The sequence below is a fragment of the Archocentrus centrarchus genome, chromosome 12 (assembly GCF_007364275.1).
Source record: "Archocentrus centrarchus isolate MPI-CPG fArcCen1 chromosome 12, fArcCen1, whole genome shotgun sequence".
NCBI classification, from domain to species: domain Eukaryota; kingdom Metazoa; phylum Chordata; class Actinopteri; order Cichliformes; family Cichlidae; genus Archocentrus; species Archocentrus centrarchus.
This window is the reverse complement of record NC_044357.1, coordinates 10,891,474-10,912,861: the sequence shown is the minus strand read 5'-3', so window position 1 is coordinate 10,912,861 and position 21,388 is coordinate 10,891,474. Positions and strand designations below refer to the sequence as shown.

The 21,388-nt window shown below is 39.3% G+C and overlaps 1 protein-coding gene across 1 annotated transcript in view; it reads right to left on the bottom strand.

Annotated features, from left to right (window-relative positions):
- Nucleotides 1–21,388, bottom strand: part of pdlim5b (PDZ and LIM domain 5b) — a 33,477-nt gene that overhangs the window by 3,100 nt on the left and 8,989 nt on the right. Inside the window, exons 3-8 of the mRNA XM_030742771.1 lie at nt 16,721–16,872; nt 8,043–8,076; nt 7,193–7,716; nt 4,492–4,646; nt 3,551–3,578; nt 607–770 (exon numbers count right to left, since the gene is read on the bottom strand). Of these exons, the coding sequence (XP_030598631.1) occupies nt 607–770; nt 3,551–3,578; nt 4,492–4,646; nt 7,193–7,716; nt 8,043–8,076; nt 16,721–16,872 (1,057 nt within the window). The remainder of the gene's footprint in view (nt 1–606; nt 771–3,550; nt 3,579–4,491; nt 4,647–7,192; nt 7,717–8,042; nt 8,077–16,720; nt 16,873–21,388) is intronic.

Sequence of the window (21,388 nt, the reverse complement as noted above, 5' to 3'; positions counted from 1 at the left end):
CCCTCTTCCACATAAGATGTGTGTTTGTTGAACTCAAATACTGTATTTGTTAATCTGATAAATAGTCAACAAAAACCTAACTGTGTGCTCCCCTGCTTGCTCGATCTGAGGTACCTTTCAGCAGATGTTTTTAAAAGGTGTGCAGGGAAAATATTTGGGTGCATAGTGCATCTGTTCATGTGCAAGAGCATGCTTTATCATGCAGTTGCACTACTAATAACGATCACGGACTGATTCCTTTCAGCAAAAATTCTCCCTGACTAGTTAAATGTTTTCATGCCAGGGTTTGTTTTATCTAAAGAGCAGCTTTCAAAGAAAATTAAACCTGTAATTCTCACTTTCACAATCTATTTGGCTAAGGGGATCTTGGGAAAAGCCAATAATCTGAGCTCATTAACTGAATACCTCTGGTTTTTATAGAGCTCATAATACTTAAATGGCTTAGTGTCAGGTAAGATGAATGGGTGCTGCCCTCTGTAGGCTATAAGCAACAACTACATGATATATTGTGTGTTCCAGGCACAAACAGAACCATGTAACAGGATGTAAACAACAGAAAAAATATAGTATGTTATATATATATATATATATAGTATGTTAGTCTACCTGATGGACCTCCAGGCTGATTGGAGGCTTTGGTCTGGCCTGCAGGGCTCTTAAATTTGGACGCAGGGACAACGTTGCCATTTGTTGGTGCTGCTGCAGGTTTGGAATAGGTTTTCGCTGCAGGTGAGGAGTGCACAGTGGGAGTGGTTTTATCAACTGCCTCACTAAAAAAAAAAAAAAAAAAAAAAAACACATACATATTATACATGTCATATAATTCAGCAACACACACCAAATCTGCACATAATAAAGAAATCCAGCAGGATTTGTGCCACTAGTTGTACTTAACCTGCTCAGTGTGACCTGGTCGTGTGCAGGTGTGCAAAAATTTTAAATCAAAACAATCACTACTTAAGATGCCACGGTTTCACTTGTACATGTAACTTGACCTCCAATATTTTCTTTCATTTTCAGTGGGCTCATTAGCTGGCTGTTATTTTTATTCACAGAAGAGAAACCGGAACTTTTCTGTGAAAGATGCAAAAAGTTAAAATCCACTGTGTATTTTAGGAGGGAATGATAGGTACTACTATTTTTCAATCATTTCCTTTTTGGACCCTTCCTCGCAAGCTGCCCTTTGAGCATCTCTAATTATATTGTTTATAGCTGTCTCTGATGTCTTTGATGTAACCAAACTTCCAACCATTGGCGAGACAGTGGCAGACAGCAAGAGATCCAGTTAACCAGAGAATGACACAATCACTCAGCAATCCTTTAGGAGCCGTTTTTGCTGTGCGGGGCTGAGAAAAGGCTTTTCCCTCAACAGGTTACCAATTTGTAACCCTGGATCATTTTTCAGTCAGATCACACTGCATGCTACAAAACAACTAGGTCTATTATGCCATCAGTTCATGACAGTGCAATTCTTTTTTAGAAAAGCCCTCCCTCTAAAAAGAACATAGCAGCACAGCTGAGGTTTGCAAACTTATAGTGGGCAAACCTCAAGACTTCTGGAGCAATGTCTTTTGGACAAAGTGGCCAAAGTGGAGATGCTTGGCCACAATGCAGAGTGCCATGCTTGGCATTAACAGAACACAGCACATCAACACAAAGACCTCACAGCAAGTGGCAAGCACGGGTTGGAGGGGTGATGATTTGATCTTGTTTTGCAGCCACAGGACCTGGGCACTTTGCAGTCAATGAGTCAGCCATGAACTCCTCTATATACCAAAGTATTCCAGAGTCAAATATGAGGCCAGATGTGTGACAGCTAAAGCCTGGCCAAAATTGGGTCATGCAGCATGACAATGATCCCAAGCACAGAAGCAAATCTACAACAGAATGGCTGAAAAAGAAAAGAATCAAGGTGCTGCAATGGCCCAGTCAAAGTCCAGAACTCAACCCAACTGAAATGGTGTGGAGCTGTGGATAAACTAATGCCCATAAAGCTCAATGAACAATGTTTTAAAGAAGAGTGGACTGAAATTCCTCCACAATGATGTGAGAGGCTGATAAAGTCATGCAGAAAATTACTTCAAGTTACTGATGCTGAAGGTGGTTCTACAGGCTACTGAATCACAGACTGTACTTAGTTTTTCCTGTGAAAACTTTTAATTTATAATCTTCATGTTCAGCAAATCTTTCACACACATTCAAAAACTGGAAATTTCTTATTGACAAATTGACTTTATCTACCACAGAAGACTCAAAGAAGAAATGAAAAAAATGGAAAAAGATTGAAAGAAAGAAGTTTATTGAGGTAAAATCATCAAAGGTGGACAAATATTACATTGGTTAGTGAAGGAAATACAGGAAAAAGACAGAAAATGATCAGAATGATAAATTAAGAGTGGAGGCCCAGATATAAACAGTTCACTACAGAAACACATACCATACACTACAAAATAATGTTCTGTTGCATTTGTAATCAAACACATCTACTTTCATGCATGAATCATTTACAGCTTTAAATATAATTACACATCTCCAGAAAAAACCTCAAGACTTTGTTTCCTTGTCATTTTGGAATTGGACATTTACCTTATCATAGAGTTTACCAAATGATGAGTATAACTATGCTGGTGTGCAAAGGGACACAATGCAACGCAAGTTTAATAATGGTCAAAATGAAATAAAGCATTATGCAGAACAAACCCTTTTCTACTGCACATTTAGCACTCGCGCTGAAACGCCATGATGCCAGTCTCTCAGCTTGTTGTACCTGTGTCCTATAACTTCTGGGTCCAACTTGTTCAATCTGAGTTGCCCCGTGAGAAAGGATTAAAGAAAAGAAGAGGAAAGGGAAGGTCGGAAGGTTGAGATATCAGAAACAAAGTAAAGATAACACATGCAAGCAAGGAAGAAAAGGCATAAATGAATTATGAGGGAAAAAGGAAATTCAGAAATACTTTAAACTTTAATTTATGAACCAAGGCAGATGTGTAATAGTCACTTCTCCCTTAGGAGAAATATTCAAAATCTCACAAATAGGAGAACAAGAATCTCCTCTTGGCGGGGCTGCTTTTACCCACAAACTACTTAATAACCCACAAAGTGTAGAGTGAGTGACACACTGGCTGGTTGGGGATCTGGTACAGTGGGCAGACTGTGTTTACTGCAGATTAATTCAGCTTCAATATGAGAGAAGCGGTAGCAATCACAGCCTAGGCTAAGCCCACGGCTGTCTCCACTCACTCATCTTCCCCTGAGTGCTTTGAAATCGGTTTCTCCAAATTAAGAATGAGCCGAGCGTAAGATCAGGAAATCAGTGCTTTACTCTAAATCACAGGCTTCTCGGTATGCTTATACAATTATTTTGAGGGCCAATTCTTAATCCAAAACCTCTATGATCAAGAACCTACTGTAACAGTGCAATTGCCAAAGCAGATGAATTTCTTTCTGCAAAAGTACTCAAAAGACAGACACCCAGACAGTGAGAAGCATGAAGCGAGACAGAGGAAAAAAACTCACAAACATACATCAGATTAGATCATACTTTACTTACTTCTTTCCACTGTTGCCTGGAGTTTGTTCTGCAACAGAAAATAAAAAAAACAAAACACCAATGAAAATGATGTTGAATGTAGAGTATATGGTCAGTGAACATATATGGGGACATTCTTAAAATTTACGGGTTGTGGGACATGAAGCTTTTTAGGCTTCTGAAGGGAGGCAGGCCAGAAAAAGTTTGAGAACCAGCCCTCTACAGGTTATACCGTTACCTCTCCTCAAACCTATTTTAGGTTCATTTTGTAATAGGAAGAATTCAGTGAAGAAAGTGTAATGCAAACTGATAAAACATCCTGGACTATTCTCCAGTTGCTCAGCTGCAGACACACCAGACAGAGCAAAATCACATGTGTTTCACACCAGTCTGGTAAATGTGCTCGGCGAAATTGGAGGGAAAAGATCTTATTTCACTGAAGTAAGCTGCTGTGAATGTCATCATGCATCTGAACAGATCCGCAAACACTCGCATGCACTACCCTTAGAGCTGGAGGGAAGCCCCAAACCACAGCCTGCTCATGTAACATCAAATGTCACTTACAGTCAAAATGGTAATATGAAATAATAAATCAATCAAATGGTGATGAAAGCTTTCTCCTATTATTTGAGGAAATCACTATAATCTACACCAGCAATGGAGCTTTTTGGGGGAAGAATGAGATTATTGGAAATATTATACTAGAAGTCAGTTTTAAAGCCTAAAAAATATAAAAATATCATAAAAAAATAATATCCATTCATACGTCCAATAACTTTCTTCCGCTTATAATAAATTGTAATTACAACAAAACAGATTTGTCTTGCAGTTAAACCTGTGGTGATTTAAAAGAACTGCAATACTGACCTAAGCCTTACAGTATTTCCTGACTCCTAAAATGATGTCCAGCTAGTTTAAAAAGCACGTGTGTGTGTGAGAGCACAATGATTTTTGGTGCACACCATTCTCAGTGCCAGTCATCTGGGCCAGCATGCGGAAGGAGCGCGACTGGGAGGTGCCGGTCCGTGGGTGCCAGTCCTCTGTGTCTTCAATCAGACGCTTCTTGCTGGCATCACTTAGCGGGGATGAATGATTCTCAGGCTGCACAGTGGGTTTCCTTTACAGTCAAACAAACCAAGAAATCATAATAAGGACGTGGAAATCTTTAAAAATATGTATGAAGGAGATAACGACTGCCCAGCGCAACACAGCACACGTGAACTGTTCAGGTTGAAAGAACAAGACAAAACATTTAACACAATCAAAGAATGTTCCAGTTTAGGTATAACACTCGCCATCACAGCAACCAACACACACTGAGCACACATATGCCCAAAAAAAAAAAAGCTCAGCCCTCAGTCAAAATCGATCAAAGGTGCAATTTGTTGAAACATGTTTCACAATGTGACCTAAAAGCTATTCAATTTCACAATTACCTCTGAGGTCTAGCTGGAGGTGAAGTTCTGCAGGCGAGCAATGAGAATGTGCAGAGGAGAAAATGAGCAAGGACAGAAATGATCCCATAGTTAAAGCCATATTAAGAATTTAGAATGACATTATACTATTTATATGTGAAACTGCTCTGACCTATACTTACTTCAGACTTTTCTGTGTCTCACTATTAAAGAAAAACCACAGAGTAAACGTTAGCCAGTGAATGAAAAGATATGAAATGTCCTTAAAAGTTCTGCTGTATATCTAATGCTTGATGACGTGAGCTAAGTGGAGAGAAGATTTAAAGGCTAAAATAGTTAATAATTAAACACATCGACTGTATGGTAATAGTGAGTGACTGTGAGATGAAAGCGACAATGACCACAATTCACCACAAGATGGGAGTGATGTGCTTTCTAATTTAAGGCTCAGCCTTTTCCTCCAAAAATCATTTAACAGTACTCCAGAATGCAATAATATTTACAGAGTGTTTGCATACAAAGATTAGTGTTACAAGTACTGCCCTAAGCTGTGAGTCAATTTAATGTCAAAAGTGTGTGCAAGTCACTTCACTGTGCGTGTGTGCGTGTGTGTTTCGAGAGAGAGAGAGAGAGAGAGAGGAGATGATCAAAGAGAGCACAAGACAGGCTATTCTCAGCCAAAGCAGAATACACTGGCTGTGATTTGACTGGCCTTGAATAAACATAGTAGCAGATGGAGCCAGACAGATGCAGAGCTGGGTGACTTAAGAGGCCCAGTGTGATGACAGGCCAAGCTTCACTGGGTGTAAACACAGTATTAGCTAGCACAGAGCCTGGTGCTACTGAAAAAACTCATTTACAGTATGAGCGGACCCCCTGCTGGGTGTCGTTCAGGGGTCGGTATCAGACATTGGTTATTTACAGGGTTTCACAGTTCTTTGGACCTTGAAATAAGTAAATATGGTAAGTTAATGAATGGAAAATTATATAAGGCTTGTGAGGATTAGGTCAAAGAGGTGCAAGCAGCATGCCTTTGCTAATCATAAAGTAGAGAGATGTAAAGGCTATAATCACATTCCACTTGGTTAGAAAACTACTTTTTCATTCACTGCACTAACTTGGTATCTGTCTCGTCTTCCTCCTGTGGGTAAAGAAAGGGTAAATAGAAAATAATTGAAGCCCATAAGGAACACAAATAGGCCAGTTGAAGAGAACAAGTATAGTTCAGAACACCCTTCTGAGAGAATGTGCATAGAGGAAACCACAGAAACCACAACAAGAAGACATGCAGGTTAGCACACACACACACACACACACACACACACACACACACACACACACACACACACACAAACAAATACAAATACAGGCTGCAACAATTCCATGCTACCTCTAGAGGACGACAGTCCAAGATTTCAGGCAAAAGAAAGTCTAAAGAGATGGCAAAGAAAGTAGTAGTGCTTGTAAAGGACACTTCACTTAGTCTGTTCATTTTGTTGGAATCAATCTGTTGTTGCTCAGTTTCTGCTATTTTCCATAGTTTATGTTACCAAAAATAAATTGATATATAGTTAGGTTTCACAGACTTGTTTAACTGCTGAGTCCAACAAAACACAGGTTCACCAGGACCTATTTTTCTCAGTTGACAGGAAAGAAAAAAGAAAAAAAAAAAAAATATGAGTGGGAAACCTAGTTCAGCCTACTGTAACCCCAAATGATCCAAAAACCTGCAGATGAAGACCAGTTCAGACAAACTGCTGTGTCTGTGGTCTGTAGAAGCACATAGCTGCCAGGATTTAGGATAATTAAAACCAAATGTTAATGCAAGTAGGGCGTTTTAGGTAGACTATTTGTTCAGCAGTTGTCAAGTGTAAATAGGCAGAGGCTGCAGTTAGCATGTCATTTAGATTCTGTTCCTTTTCTAGTTGCCCTTTAGAAGACTGAAACAGAGTTTAACATCTACATTCATATTTGACCCTTACTGTGAAGGGTTTGATAGCAGATTGAGGTAAGAGAGGAAGACCACATTAGGACATTATATTAATTTAAGGCAATATTTCAGGAAGTCTGAGTGTCAAAGGTGTCCTAATCTGTGGCTTGCTGACTGAAGCATGCATTGCACATATTTGTAAAAGCTTGTACCTATATCGGCTTAACATAGACCAGATTCCAGCATTACTTCCTTTTAGGATAAAGGGACTGGGTAGGAGAAAACATATGATAAATGAATCTGTTGAATGGTACATACCCGTTGACATGCTCTGACAGTCCCTGGCTCTCCAAAAGACCTCGCCTCTGTCCTATAGCCACCTCACAAGCATTGGCATTGGAGTAAAGGTTGATAGGTGTGTTATAAACAGAGGGCTGTGGGACATTAGGATGGGAGGAGGTGGTTGTCATTCTGGCTGGAGAGGAGGAGTTAGATGAGGAGGAAGAGGCAGATGAGGAGGTGATGGTGGAGTGCCCAGAGCTGGGTTTGGGAACTGAACTGGCAGGAGCCGGGTTTGTGGCAGTTTGGCTTGACCTCAGCGGAAACGGAGGCTGCGGTGGTTGGGAAGGGGCAGCTGGTGTAAAAGCGGATGATTCGGAGGGTATAGAAGCAACTTTGGGAGCAGCCGGTGAGGAAGAAGCGGTAACCCCGCTGCTGTTGCCACCAAATGGACGAGCTGTCTTATTTTGTGCAGGAGTGGGCTGATTTAATGGCTTGGTATAAGTGGTGCTTGGCGAAGGGTGAGTGATTGGAACAGGCTTAATGATTTCTTGAGGTTCAACCTGGATGAAGGTGAAGACAAACAACATGCACAAACAGCAAATCCACAAAAACACACACCATGCTTGTAAACCAGCATTCCCAACAGCACAACCATCACATCAAAATGAACTGTTTTCACACAGCTGTATGAATGAAAGCTCTGTCTGTGCTATATAGATTACTCAGAGCCATTACACATGCAAACCAAAACCATGTTCCAACATAATCTCAGAAGGGCACGCTGAGCACGCTTACTTACATGTAAACCTATACCATTTCATAAATAAATCGAGCTTGAGACTAGCTTAACCTAATATACAGTTTATATAAAGTTTTTACATCATACCTTAGGCACTTCATCTTTAGGGGCAGCAGAGGGCCTGAAAAGACAGAAAGAAGATTAATAAATTTGCTTATAAAAAACATCTTTACAGCATTATTCTGCAATTAACTTGCTTTAACTGGATATGCTAAATGTTTTTACTGATGAACCTGGTTCTAATTAGCCAAACACTGGTTTTATATTTCACATGCCTGTCTGTTTCGAAAGGCACTGTTCTCAGACCTGTTCTCAGGATTAGAGGAGATTACTAGAGGATACCTGCAGACAGCATAAATCAATCTCAATTTCTACAAAGGCCACCATGGAAAAAGAATTACATCAAGGGCTGGATGCTTCAATTTAATGCAAAATGCATACTGAATATGACAACCACTCCTATGCTATGTAGAGCCTAACGACGCAGCCTCTGCAAGTGGATGACGCCATTGCCAGCATGTATTAACCTGTCTGGGCGGCGTCAATGTGACATGTTACATTTCTAGGGTGGTGTACGTCAGGTTGCGTCATACATTACAGCACAGGGTTTCGGAATGGTTTGCTGTTGCAATGTACCAATTGCGCAGATTTAATGCAGAAACATAAATAAACTGTAACAATGAACTACATCCTGAGGTTAAAGCAAAATCTTTCATAAGGTTCTTGTTTCTGTAAGTCTCTCACAGCCTGTTACACAGACCAAAATGTAGCAACTCAATGACAGCATGGGAAATTCAATGTACTTTACATGTAGGACACAGCCCACCGCTGTAAACTCTTCAAAAGACAAACTAGCTATTCTTTGAAAACAGAGAACACCTTTGTGGCAAGATGATACTTGGCCTGTCTTTACACTCAGTACAGAAGTACTCCCACTTGAGAAGGTCTGCTTTCAGCATCAACCTCTCTTTTTTGTGCCGTTCCATATTAACTTGCTTGTTAGCGTACAGCCCCTGCAGCAACATAGCAGTTATCTTTTATCAGAGATAAGAATACTTAAAATGTGTGTGATAATACAACCTCTTTGGCAACTAAATATCCTCAGGATTGGGTTACTTATCTCAAATAATGTTCAAATTCTGAATATGTGCTTTTTTTTTTTAAACATACTCAAATAGATACAAAGAAATAGCAGCCTAGAGAAGAGGAAATATTCGAGACATTGTTTCGTAAGTGGTTAACAACAAATGTAAGTCATTTGTAAGTGTTACAGCAAGAACAATCTTCAGTATGTGTGAACACACTGTAATTTAAAGTATGTTTTCTTATGCAGACTGGTGTTGAAGCGTGGGATAGGTTTGATTTGTACTCATGACTGAAGCAGCTGCCACAGTTTTAGCCTCTGTGGGAGAGGAGGATAGTCTTGTTTTTTTCTTTAGATGTTCAGGATATCCACTCTCATTGGCATCATACAAAGCCATTTAGAGAAGTCTGAAGTGACTGCTTCTGCATACGCTGACTTCATAATTTGATTTTTGGCTATGTTTACTATAAGCTGCCACCACTGTAACAACATATGACAGAAAATAACGAAAGGCATAACATGCTGTTAGTGATGCATTCAAATTCAAATACAGAGAGAGGCCTTTGTTAACAATGTGTCCTATATCTGGTCTGAACATGAAGACAATGTGTCCCTTAGTCCTCATTAAGACAAAATGGAGCAAAAACAAAACAAAAAATAGACAGTGAGTCAGCAAGGCTGGTTCTGGACCAGGGCCTACGGTATGTCCCCTGGCTCCCTTCCTTTCCCTGCCATTCCTTATAAGGCAAACAGTCAACAAATTCACGCATTTCCTTTCTGTCTGAGCTGAAGTGCAATAACGGAGCCAAAACCAGGTTATTAAAGAGCCCCACCCTCCAACCAGATGTTGATGTCATCTGTGCCCTTGCTTGCATTGATGGTTTTCCACTTAACAGTTAATATACAGTATGCTTATTTTCCAATGTAGTATTCCAATGCACCATTAGGCTATACTTGCTTATGGAGAAACACCACAGTGTGCCAAGGAAAACAGCAAAAGGTCTAAAGCTCAAACAGCACAGTCCATGAAAAACAGAACTCAGTCTAAAATGAGGCAGTATGTATCTGATATCAGTGTCACAGACTGGGGCAGCTGGGCGGATTCACTCTGTCAGCCTTTTCCCAGAGCAAACTGAACAAACACTTGACAGGGTGGTCCCGTGAACATCTGCTCAGCTCAGCCCCTCTGCTATCCTAGTTGGACCTGCTTTTGTTCTGCTACGACAAAGAGGCAAACACTGGGTAACATAATGGGCCCACAAGTGTGGATTTAAGTTTCAAAGTCCAATGTTAGTTAAGCTCAGTTTAACTGGATATTCAGACCTAAGGGTGTCAAGGGTGACGTGACAACTATCTGTGTTCTACTTTTCATTATGAAGCTGACTTCTGTTGAGGAGCATTGCCTCAAAGTTTTCATGTTTTTATATACTTTCTGTACTATTACTGGACAGTTTTGTTTCTATATCAATGTACCACTACTTGTATTACTGTATATGTTCATAATAAAAAGGCATAATTCCCCCTGTCAAAGCTTTAGTCAACCCCCCCCCCCCCCAAAAAAAAAAAAACACATCTCTGTTCTTTCTAGTATAATCTTGTTTCACAGACCAAGGTTTATGTATCGCCCACATTTCTAGATTACATACCAAATGAAATAATAAATATTAAGTGTGTGTGACATGTAAATTACACACCAAAAGACCTCTTGAGAGGTTTTCATCAACATAGACTTCTGACAGAGTGTGCCCACTCTGTCTCACTCTCTCTCTCTCTCACACACACACACACACCTCCAGAATACGAGAATTAGGAGGCAACAGGAGGAATAAGCCTGAGGGCAAAGCAACGTGACGCATTTCCACCCCGCCTGTGTCTCATTGAGGGCCAAGAGAAACAGTCTGGCATATGGCATTTGACTGAATGATAGAGAGACTAATACACACAGCTTTCTCAATACAGACATGTGTCTTACCAGCCTGAAGACACACACATTCATTTTTTGATGCAGAGGAAAAACTGCTTAAGGAGTGGCCTTTCGTTTTCTCTATACTCGTTTCACATGTATTTACTAATACTGGAAAAATCCTATAGAAACATCTTTAAATGTTCTGCAGCTCCAAGATTCTCTCTGATTTAACCTCAGCTATGACACATGGGAAGACAGGGCTGAGTATAATTCACACATACAAAGGTTGCATTATTCCAAAACCTCTGCTGAACAAAGTGCGCCCAGTTATGTTTAACTTGTGCGAAAGAAATTGCTGAAACTTTGTAGCAGACATGGAAATCACATTGTATTTTCTCAGACATGGAGGAAAAGAAAAGAAAAGAGATGTGTGATATTAGTGGATGTGGGGAAAAACATTTTTTCAGGATTTCTGTTTTTTCATGCAGTCCGCCTCTCGCGTCAGTGGCAAAACTCTCAGCGTGTGTCTGGCACAATGCCTTTCCTGTCTGTCCATGTTTGCTCTTTTTCGCATTGCTCCCTCATATTTCAACAAGAATGAGCATCTCTGAAGAGAAAATTGTGAAAGTCAGTAGCACTCACAAGGAAAATGTCACAACAGAAAGTTTCAAAAGTGTGGACAGAGATTTTAAAAAGGTGACAGTGCCAGCTGTAACAGAAACATGCTGTTTACTGAGGTAAAGCTCATCAGCATGGATACTTCCCTAACACAGTAACTGCATGTCCGGTGTGTGCACATTTGCTAAGCTAAAACCCTGCACCCTTGTCCATATCAGCCGTCACGTGTGTTAGACTGATAGAGGGCACTCATGCCATTCATTTCCACGTGCCTCTCTCTAAATATTACAGCTTCTCCTCACAAGAAAGTGATACTCATTAGTCACGTGTGCTTGTATTGGCAAGAAAACCGCAATATAAAAAGTGAGCTACAGCATCACAACAAGATATTCAGATTTCAGTTTGATTACATTTAGTAAATCCAAGTCGCATGAAGACCAAGTTGATTTATGTTGGAAAAAGAATCACGGGAGCCACAACTGAATAAACAGCTTCTAGTTAATATATTTTTTAAAAGCAGTGTCCAAGCAATTTAATAAACCCTCATCCTTTCTTACATTTCTTCCAACCACCACACCACATGTGGCTAAGCCAGCAGTAAGTGGGGGCCTTTGGGCTGCATCAGATTGCTCTGTATCTCCCCCTGTTATAAACAACATAAGACAGGTTGGGTGTACAATGGCTATATATAGATGTGTCTGCAGACAGACCCCAGAACAGCCGAGCAGATGACTACAAATCTAACATTAGAAAAAAGTGGCATTATGTAATTGGAAGGATTCTAGTGAGAAGAAGATATTTTGCCATTTTAAATTTAGTGATTTCTTTTGAGTTTTTGAAAACATTCATTCTGTTTGATTTGGGCAGCAAATCGATTGCATCAGATCATCGATGCAGCAGCTGGACAATTAACACCTTTCGAAAGCATTCTCACTCGGTCAGTGCTAAATGTGTTAAATGTGGGGCTAGCTGTGCTGATCTGTATTATGTTTGAGGTTTTGGAACCAGGTGCCACAAGGTTTCGGAAGTGGTGTTTTATTGCGCTGTGCTGCATATTTCAGTGACAATAAATAAACATCAATTATCATACTTTCCTAAGACTCCTTCCCACAGCTGCCAATGTTAGCTGGTCAGCAACAAGATTTCCATGAAATTAGAACAAAAAAGCATTCATAAAATTCACTGAAACCCACTTTTCATGTTGGCTCCATGTGCACATCAACAAAGATGGGGAAGATCTGAAGCTGAAACTTTTAGACAGCCAGTGTTTTGAGGTCATCGTCCTGTGTATATGTGCATGCTGGCAAAAAGTTAAGCTTTACCACATATATGACTGGATCCACCACCAAAACAGTCAAACTAAACATAATTATATTGAATCTTCCTGGCTGTGATTCCCATTCAAACACAAAACCGCAATGCTAAATACTTCTCTGATAATGACATTCTGCCAATGAGCAAACAGAGATGGTTAAATTCCTTTCCTTAGACAGTCTTGGAAAATAAAACCTGTTTTCTCTCTGTGCCACAAACTGTACGACAGTTTGTTCAAGCTCATCTAGTCATTTGTTACGACTTACTGTACAGAGCAACAACAGGATAGGAAGGGCGCAAAGTTCATTTCCTTTCTGATGAAAACATGTTTACCCTCACCTAGCAACAAGAAAATAACAAATGCATTGAATGAGCCTCCGTAATGGCTTGGCAATATATGAAGAGTCGGTATGGAAGGTTATTCCTTATAGAAGTCCATATAGAAGCAAGCTTCGCAACTGGGCAGACTACCCCAAATTCCTCTGGGCCCTAATTTGGAAACATTATCTAAATTAACTTCAGCGATCACCTGTTTTGTCAGAAGTGTTGCTGCTATCAAATTCAAAATGAGCTAATAATTTTCTTAAAATTGCATATTTTCTCAATCCAAACATTTAATATGTTTTTAATGTTCTATTGTAAATCAAAAATGGGTTTATGAGACTTGAAAATCATTGCATTCTGTTTTTATTTACATCTGACACAGCATCCCAAATTTTTTGGAATTGGGGTCTTTTAACACCATCACTGCTCTGAGTGTCAGTGCTCTCCCTAACGTCTCTGATAAAAACCTATAAACAGGTAACAAATTCAATGAAAAGCCAACGGGTGTCTTACAGAGGTGTTGTAACCCACTACGTACCTCCAGAACAGCACCACGACACAGATTTTAAAAGTCTGCGCGATTCTACTGGACGGCTGGAACACCATTTTTCCATTAGCCGTTTTGATGATGGAGTGCTGTCTAAGCAGCCAGAATATATGACTATCATTTTCATACTCACGGAACCATTCAGTGACACCTGGAGCCTTATGAAGGGTGTCACTGTGACATAATGCAGGATTTAAAAAAACAAAAGAAAACTCAATCATCTCTTGCTAGCACAAACAGTCTTATCAGCAATAACCAAAACCATCAATGAGAGAGGGTGGTGCTTCACCAAAAGTGTTGTAGGAGTGCATTCTTGTGGTTTGAGGTAATTCAGAAAACAGCATTAAAATCCTCCTGTTCTGGTTATGTAGTATTCTTAACCGTTTTTATCACCTGTCCCAGCAAATGAGCGCCTGAACTTTTTATTGTGCTATTTTTTCACAAAATAAAAATGACATTTTATTAATTTCCATGCAAATCAAAACAATGCACCCTGTACACTATAAATAATGTATTTACACTTTATGTCACTCAATAAGATAAACAACACTAAGATTTCACTGCAGCTTCCAAAAATAAAGCCATAAACAAAATAAGCTGCAGTCATGTATTATTTGTAACAAGAAGGTTTTTGTTGTTTAGTGTGTGAGTTTACACGTACTTTAAAACAGGAATGTTTGAAGTTTCATTGCGCATCCATTACCCACACTAGATTACATACAGCTGCAGGACGGGGGTTATTTTCAGACAGTTTTCCCACGATTAAAGCATAGAGGCTCCTTTCTGCTTTGATGTGGTGATGGAATGACAGTACAAGCAAACCAGGCTTTGAGTTTTTCTGTCAACATGTTTTATAGCTTGGAAAGGGTGCGTGCTTTGGCTCCATTTGTTTGTGTGACACTAAAGTTGCTCTTCGCTGGATTCATATACAGAGTTTGATTGGACAATTCATCTCAGTCAGATAAGAGACATGCCAGTAAAAAAATATTACCATCATTTTTACTATTGCTTACTTTTTTATGCATTTAAATTCCTCTCAGTTACAAAACACAGGCAGAGGCTTCCCATATATGCTATGTTTTCCTACTAACAGGAGTCTTTGCCCACCATTTTTTCCTATTGTATCACATGCTGAATATCTATAATGATATATCATATAATATTTAATTTCATAATGATTACAAAGATATATACTTAATTATCCACATTAATTGCATTGCCTTCTACTTATATTTCTGGTGTGCTTGGAGACTTCATGCTTTTGCGTCTCTTGTAGCCTGAGGAAGATGTGTCTTATTTCAGTGGAAGGATGAGTCCCCCTCCCCTAATTCCATGCTAAAAGATTTAATGCCATTCCTACACTTAAAAAAAAAGAAAAAGAAAAATTAAAGTATAGTATCGGGGGTGCTCCAACAGTTTTCATAAAATGTGGGACTCCATTCTTTCCCTGCTCAACTCCATTCCCCTTTGTAGCAGATTAACTAAATGGATCCCATTAAGATAAATAGCAAATGTAACTATTCAGTCAGGAAACCGAGAGAAGCCACTTATTCTTACTGATGTGGTGATATGGTTGCCAAGCATTTGGCACAGAATGTTAATTTTTTTCTATTTATCTGTTTATTTCTCTAAGTAGCAGTCTATCCCTCCTCTAAATGTGCATTTTGTTTTGTTTTTTTTCTTTGGGTTTTTTTCTCAGCTATGAGACCAAACCATGATTAACACAATTCTCATGTGTCGGGCAAAGGAATATTGTGTTTTTGGTGTTCTAGGACAAAAAGTGGGTGAAGCATGCAGTCTGATAATCCAATAGGAATATGGAGCTATATCAAGGAAAATGGATACTGAAGGTCAGACAGTGGATGTTTTTAAAGATTTGCTGTGATCTGTACTGCCATGTGTGCAGTGGGAATGATTAGTTTGTGGTTCACGTTTTGTTCATCTGTTTCTTTTGTTTGCTTATCAGAAACATCAATAAAAACATTGTTGAGAAAAAAAAAAAAAAAAGTGTTCCTAACAGTACACTTTAATATCCTCCTGGGTCCCAGATTTTTATACTTTCCTAATGGGAAGAGCAGAAAACCAGTCGATGAACTCGGCGTGATCAGATACAAATCTGGATGCCTTCTTTAGATTTGGTGCCATACATGACACCCGCCAGAAAAAAACATCTGTGTAGCATTAGTTAAGAATTTTACTGTAATGGCCCAGAAATAAAATAATACTTTATTTCTTACATATGAAGCGTGTATTATTAATACACTTTATATAATTAGATCTACACTTTCTGAAACGTTCCTGCTGCTTTTGCAATATGGCCCTACAGTTTATTTGGGAACTGCTAAGTTTTTTCATTTATATTAAACATGTTTAATAAAGTCTGGATATAGTACTCTTAGTCAATGTGACTGTTCTTTACACTCAAACTTTGAAATTGTAATTGTTTTGATGTTGATATTTTCTGACATACAAACTTGTTCACATACTATTAATGTTTATACCAGTGTTTGCTGCATTCGTGGCCAGGTCACTCTATAAAAAGATGTATTATATGGTCAAATCTAAATAAGACTTTTACCTGATTGAATAAAGGATATAATAAAATATCATGCCACTTGCCAACAAAACCAGTTTCCACTAATTATAATGCAGCTCAAGCCGTGGCAGAAACACTGAGCTGTTTTAAATTAGCACAGTGAAAGTTCATCTGTTTTGAATCATGAAAAGTCTAATTAAATATAGCAAAAATAAAGTTGTCAGCCTCCCTCTCCTACAAAAGGTACTTTCAAATACATACTATATGATTCTTGTAAAAATACTTTAAACTTGCTTTACACCATAGTGTTTTTGAAGTTAAATGAACTATATATGAAATAATGTAAATATTGACTCCAGAAGTCTGTGTAGTCACATTCATTTCACTGAAATTCATAGGTTGTGTGTGTAAGTGATGTGATTGCGTGCGCAGTTACTTCTGTAGAGTGAGGCTGAGCTGGTCAGTGCAGGCCTTAATCTTGTTCTGAGCCTCCAGGTGATTCATGCTGTCTGTGGAAATCCCATTAATAGACAGAATGATGTCTCCAATGCTCATCTTTGCTTTGGCTGCTTTGCCTCCATCGGTCAGCTGCAAAGACAAAAAAAAAATACCAGTAAGAAAAGTATGCACATTATGCATGGATATTAAGATTATTCACGCAGTACTTAAGTTTAACCAACTCTGCCTGTTTGTAGTTGAATAAGAGAAAGAATGTTAACCAAAAAATATGATGCACGCCCACCATGTGGATTGTTTTCCTTTTGTAATCTCTAAGTATTGTGATTTCATCTCCACTTCCTCTCTTATGTAATCCTTGTCAGATAAGATAGGCATCTTATTCTCCTCACAGCATCCACATCACAACATCAGTGAGAGGACTCTAAATCTATCCGAAACCATCTGCCCATAAAAAAGCCAAAACATTCCCACAAAGATGACTCACATGACCAAATGACAACTGACCACAAATCAAAACCATATGGTTCGAAGGTTTTCATTTTAATCATGAAAAAAAAAAAAAAAAGATCATCAGGAATCTTTGCCTGATCAGGCAGGGGATGTCAGAAGCATGTCCTGGAGCCTCTTCAGCCTTTTCTCTCCCTTTTTGCATAATTTGTTATTGTGGTGCTAAAAGTTGCTGATGCACAGACTGCGCTCTCCGGAGAAGATTTTCCTATAGGGGTTAAACGTATTTGGCTCCACCTCTTGGCCTGACTCAGCCTTCCAGTCATTAAAGTGTTGGATGCATCACACAACCTTCCTATCAAAAAGACTGCTGTGTGAAACAGCCATTTCTGTTTTTCAGTTTATGCAGTATAATTTTAATAAAATCTGTAGCATGCAGGAAGGTGAAGGGGTTTTTTTTCCTTTTATATTCTCCAACAGGATGGAAAAGTAAGCAAAGGTATGGCAAAGGTGCTAAAAGAAATCTTTACCCCTGTCAACAAGAGAAGCGTGGGGAAGGATTCAGTTTTATCAGGTTTTCAATCCCTTGCCACCATGCTGAACTTTTTTGTTTTTTTTCTTACACACACTGGAAGTATGGAAGTATTTAAACACACACACACACCATGATGATGGCATGACTGGTGTGGTGACTGATCAGTGATTACACAAGAGTGAGTACACTTCATCAATCACTCAGCACACTCTTAACACACTCCAAACCTGTACAGCCATGTTAGGCCATAAATTAGGCACAAAAAAGACTGTGTACTCATCTTATTCTGGCCTTGTTATGCCTTCTCTCAATATTATGAAAGAACAAACCTCAAAAAGTGACAGCACAGATAAATGAACAGGGCGTGAAGCTGGGGGGGGATTTTATCGGTCAATTCAGTGGATTTTTAAAAAAATTTTAATAAAATGCACCAGCTTTGAACATAAAATTCCTTATGAAGCAATAAAATTTAGACACATCCAGAAGCATGTGTTCTCATTTCTTAACATCCACTTACCTTTGGTCACACATATTTAAGTTAAGCATTTAAAAGCATTCTTGATTTAGAGAGAAAAAAAAAACACAAGAGAAGGTGTTTGCTTTCCCCACAAAAAAGGAATACCTTTAGGTTTATCAGTAACACTAAAAACAGCCAGTTGAACATAATGAAAGTGCCATTGTGTGACCTCTCATAGTAACAAAAGGAGGGGGAAGGAGGGGAGGGGGGGGGGGGGGGTGAGAAAGAATGAGGAAATGACAACAGTGGTTTGAATTGACTGACATATTTCTCTGGAGCAGTGCATTCCTCATGTTTCCCACTAGATCAATACCAGGAAGTATTGAATGCCCAGCTTAGATTGATCCATCCACACAGACGTCAAGGAAAAGTAGAGTGCTGTCACATGCCAAGTATGACTCACAAAAGGCAGAGTACTCACTCCACTGGCCACAAATACCACTGACTCGATCAGTGCATGACACAGACCAGACTCAGAGACACACCTGCCACATTTACAGAGTCTCCCATGATCCATTTACTTTCACTAATGGAACTCAGAGCTCTTTGGTTCAATAAAGGCAACGCAACAGTTTATCTTTTTCTTTGTGCCCGTGTGTGTTCGACAGGGAGGGAGGGTGAAAAAAAAAAAAGATCAGAAGTTCTCTCCTTGTTAGGACGTGATAGCTGTGGCTGTTTATGTGGAAAGCTCTCAGAAATGTAGTACCTCAAGACAAGAAGAAACAGGCTCTTGTAATATTCTCAGAAAAAATGTGTGGCTCTATGGGCTTTAGTCTGCAGTGAGCAGAGAGATATCCTTCACTCAAACACTGTTTTTCTCACGCGGACACGAAACAAATAGATGTTACAGTAAGAATCCCCGGCATGCGCAGTTTATAAATATAAATCAAGAGAGGCCTGAGACACTCGTGATGGAGAGCAGATAAGCAATGAACAGGAACTTTGGCTGTGCTACTCCAGCTCTCCCAAGAGAGCAACATGTTTTAGTAAAGTGTTTTGCCAAATCCAATTATCCAGACCACATTATGTAATGTGTGCAATCAAAACTCTCTTACAGTTTTAAGTGTTGCTATAAGCTCATCCAAAAGGGTTTCACACAGCACTTAAGGAGCAAAAAAAAGGCTACCAGAGAGCTGTGTTTCTATTAACATCTGAAAAAGGTGCTTTCCAAATTAATGAGGTATCTTTTCATCTGTGTTCACATGAATGGGATTCCAGCCACATAATGGTGTGGCTGTGGTGCCTCAGCGGCTCTCCCACACTGGTGATTTTACTGCTGTGGAGTTGCTGATAATAACTGGTTGCTTCACACTACAACTAAACATATATTAAGTCCTGCACTATTATAGGCCGACTTCAGTTAAATTTACCATTACATGGCGGATCTGAAGCAGGGATTGCCAAATCCTGAAGCACACTGGAGATTATATTACCATGTAAAACTAATTTATTCCTGATACAAACGTCTTTTTGGAAGAACTCGATCTTTCAAAACTACAAAACCCCCCCAAAAATGGAACAGAAGTCTAGAAAAAGTAACACAGCTTCCAAATGTGTCTTCATCTATTATACAGCCACAATCCAACAGAGACCAAGAAGCTTTTCTTCCAAAAGATTGTTCACATTTAAATGTTGACTCAGTTATGAACGTATCCTTAATATGGCAATACATAAACAAAGACAAATAAATTCATCAATATTTATTATTGGTGGAAAAAAGTCAGATTCTGTTTTTACAGCTGAATTTATGACATTTCTTTTCTGTGCCAAATGTCCTAATAATCTCAAATTCTTTATGAAACTCAGTGCTGTATTTTTAAACCACTGATTTTTTTTTTTTTTTTTTAATTCAGGCAACACTATTCCTAGAAGACAAAGAAGAAGGCAAGAATAAATCCAATAAACTGGGTGCATTTAAAGTAATATAACATATTTAAGATCACACTCCGGTTTCATGGGGTTAGCAATCATCTCCCGGGCTGGTCAGTGTCTAACTTCCTGCCTTTAAGGAAATTATGGAGTAAGGAAGAAGGTTGTGGTCATTTTTCATCTGAGAAGTCATGTCGGAGGAAGCGTCTTGTGGTCAGAGCTGGAAGGCATGTGAGATGCATGTCACGTCTGTATAGGATAGAGTAAGATAGAGGGCCTTATATGGAAAAGACCTAGGCCTAACATTATATCATCACAAACACACAAGGATAAAGCAGACTGACCTCCTCTCACTACTTAGTATTAAATTGGCTCCAGACTAGCTTGCTTTCAAACTCCTTGAGTACTGATATAAGTTTTATGATGTTATTCTTTGTTCCAAGTAAAACTGTGTGTCCACCTCCTCCTGAAGATTTTTTTGTCTATTTGGCACCACCAAACAGAAAAGCTTAAACAGCCTAAATTCATGCTTGAGACTTAATACAACATATCCCTAAGGCTAATAGTCCACAGCACTGATAGAAAGTGCATTCTGCACACATTAAACTTATAAAGCTCCCCGGAAAAATAAATAATTTACTGTACGGTCTCTCTTCTGTCTGGCAAGATAAGATTTGATAGTACATTTGAGTGTACACAAACCTGCTGTTCTAGCACGTAAAGTATAGCTCATTGTCAAGTCACTAGAAGTCTCCTTTGAGCTGTCACGCCAACAGCACCTTGCACAAACTGTTCAAACAGTAAAGCGGAAGAGAGCACGCATCAGTGGAGGAGCAGCACACAGCAGCTGGGAGGGGACCACATTGTAGCTCCTCTTTTCCTTGAAGCCAAACATCCCAATTAAGGGCACTTGAACAGAGGTAGAGAACGGTTGTCATGGTTTGACCCCGGCCTCTTTCTGCATCAGTCGGGCTGCTGGAAAGCACGAGATGCCAAGCAGAACTACAAGGAGGTCTTAGTCCAATCACCACGGCAACGCAAACAAAACACACAAAGCAGTACCAACCCTGCGCTGAATACTGAATGCGCTGCAGTCAGGTCAAAAACAAACCCGGCCGACTAACACTGCTGAGCCAGATGATGTGAAAAAAGGCTTTTAGACATGGCGGGGATTAAGCCAAGTGCCCGTTTCTACCTTTATCTATGATTTGTGTAACTCTTACATGAATTAAACGGGGTTTTTATTTTTTTCTTTACTGCTTAGCTGCACACAGGGA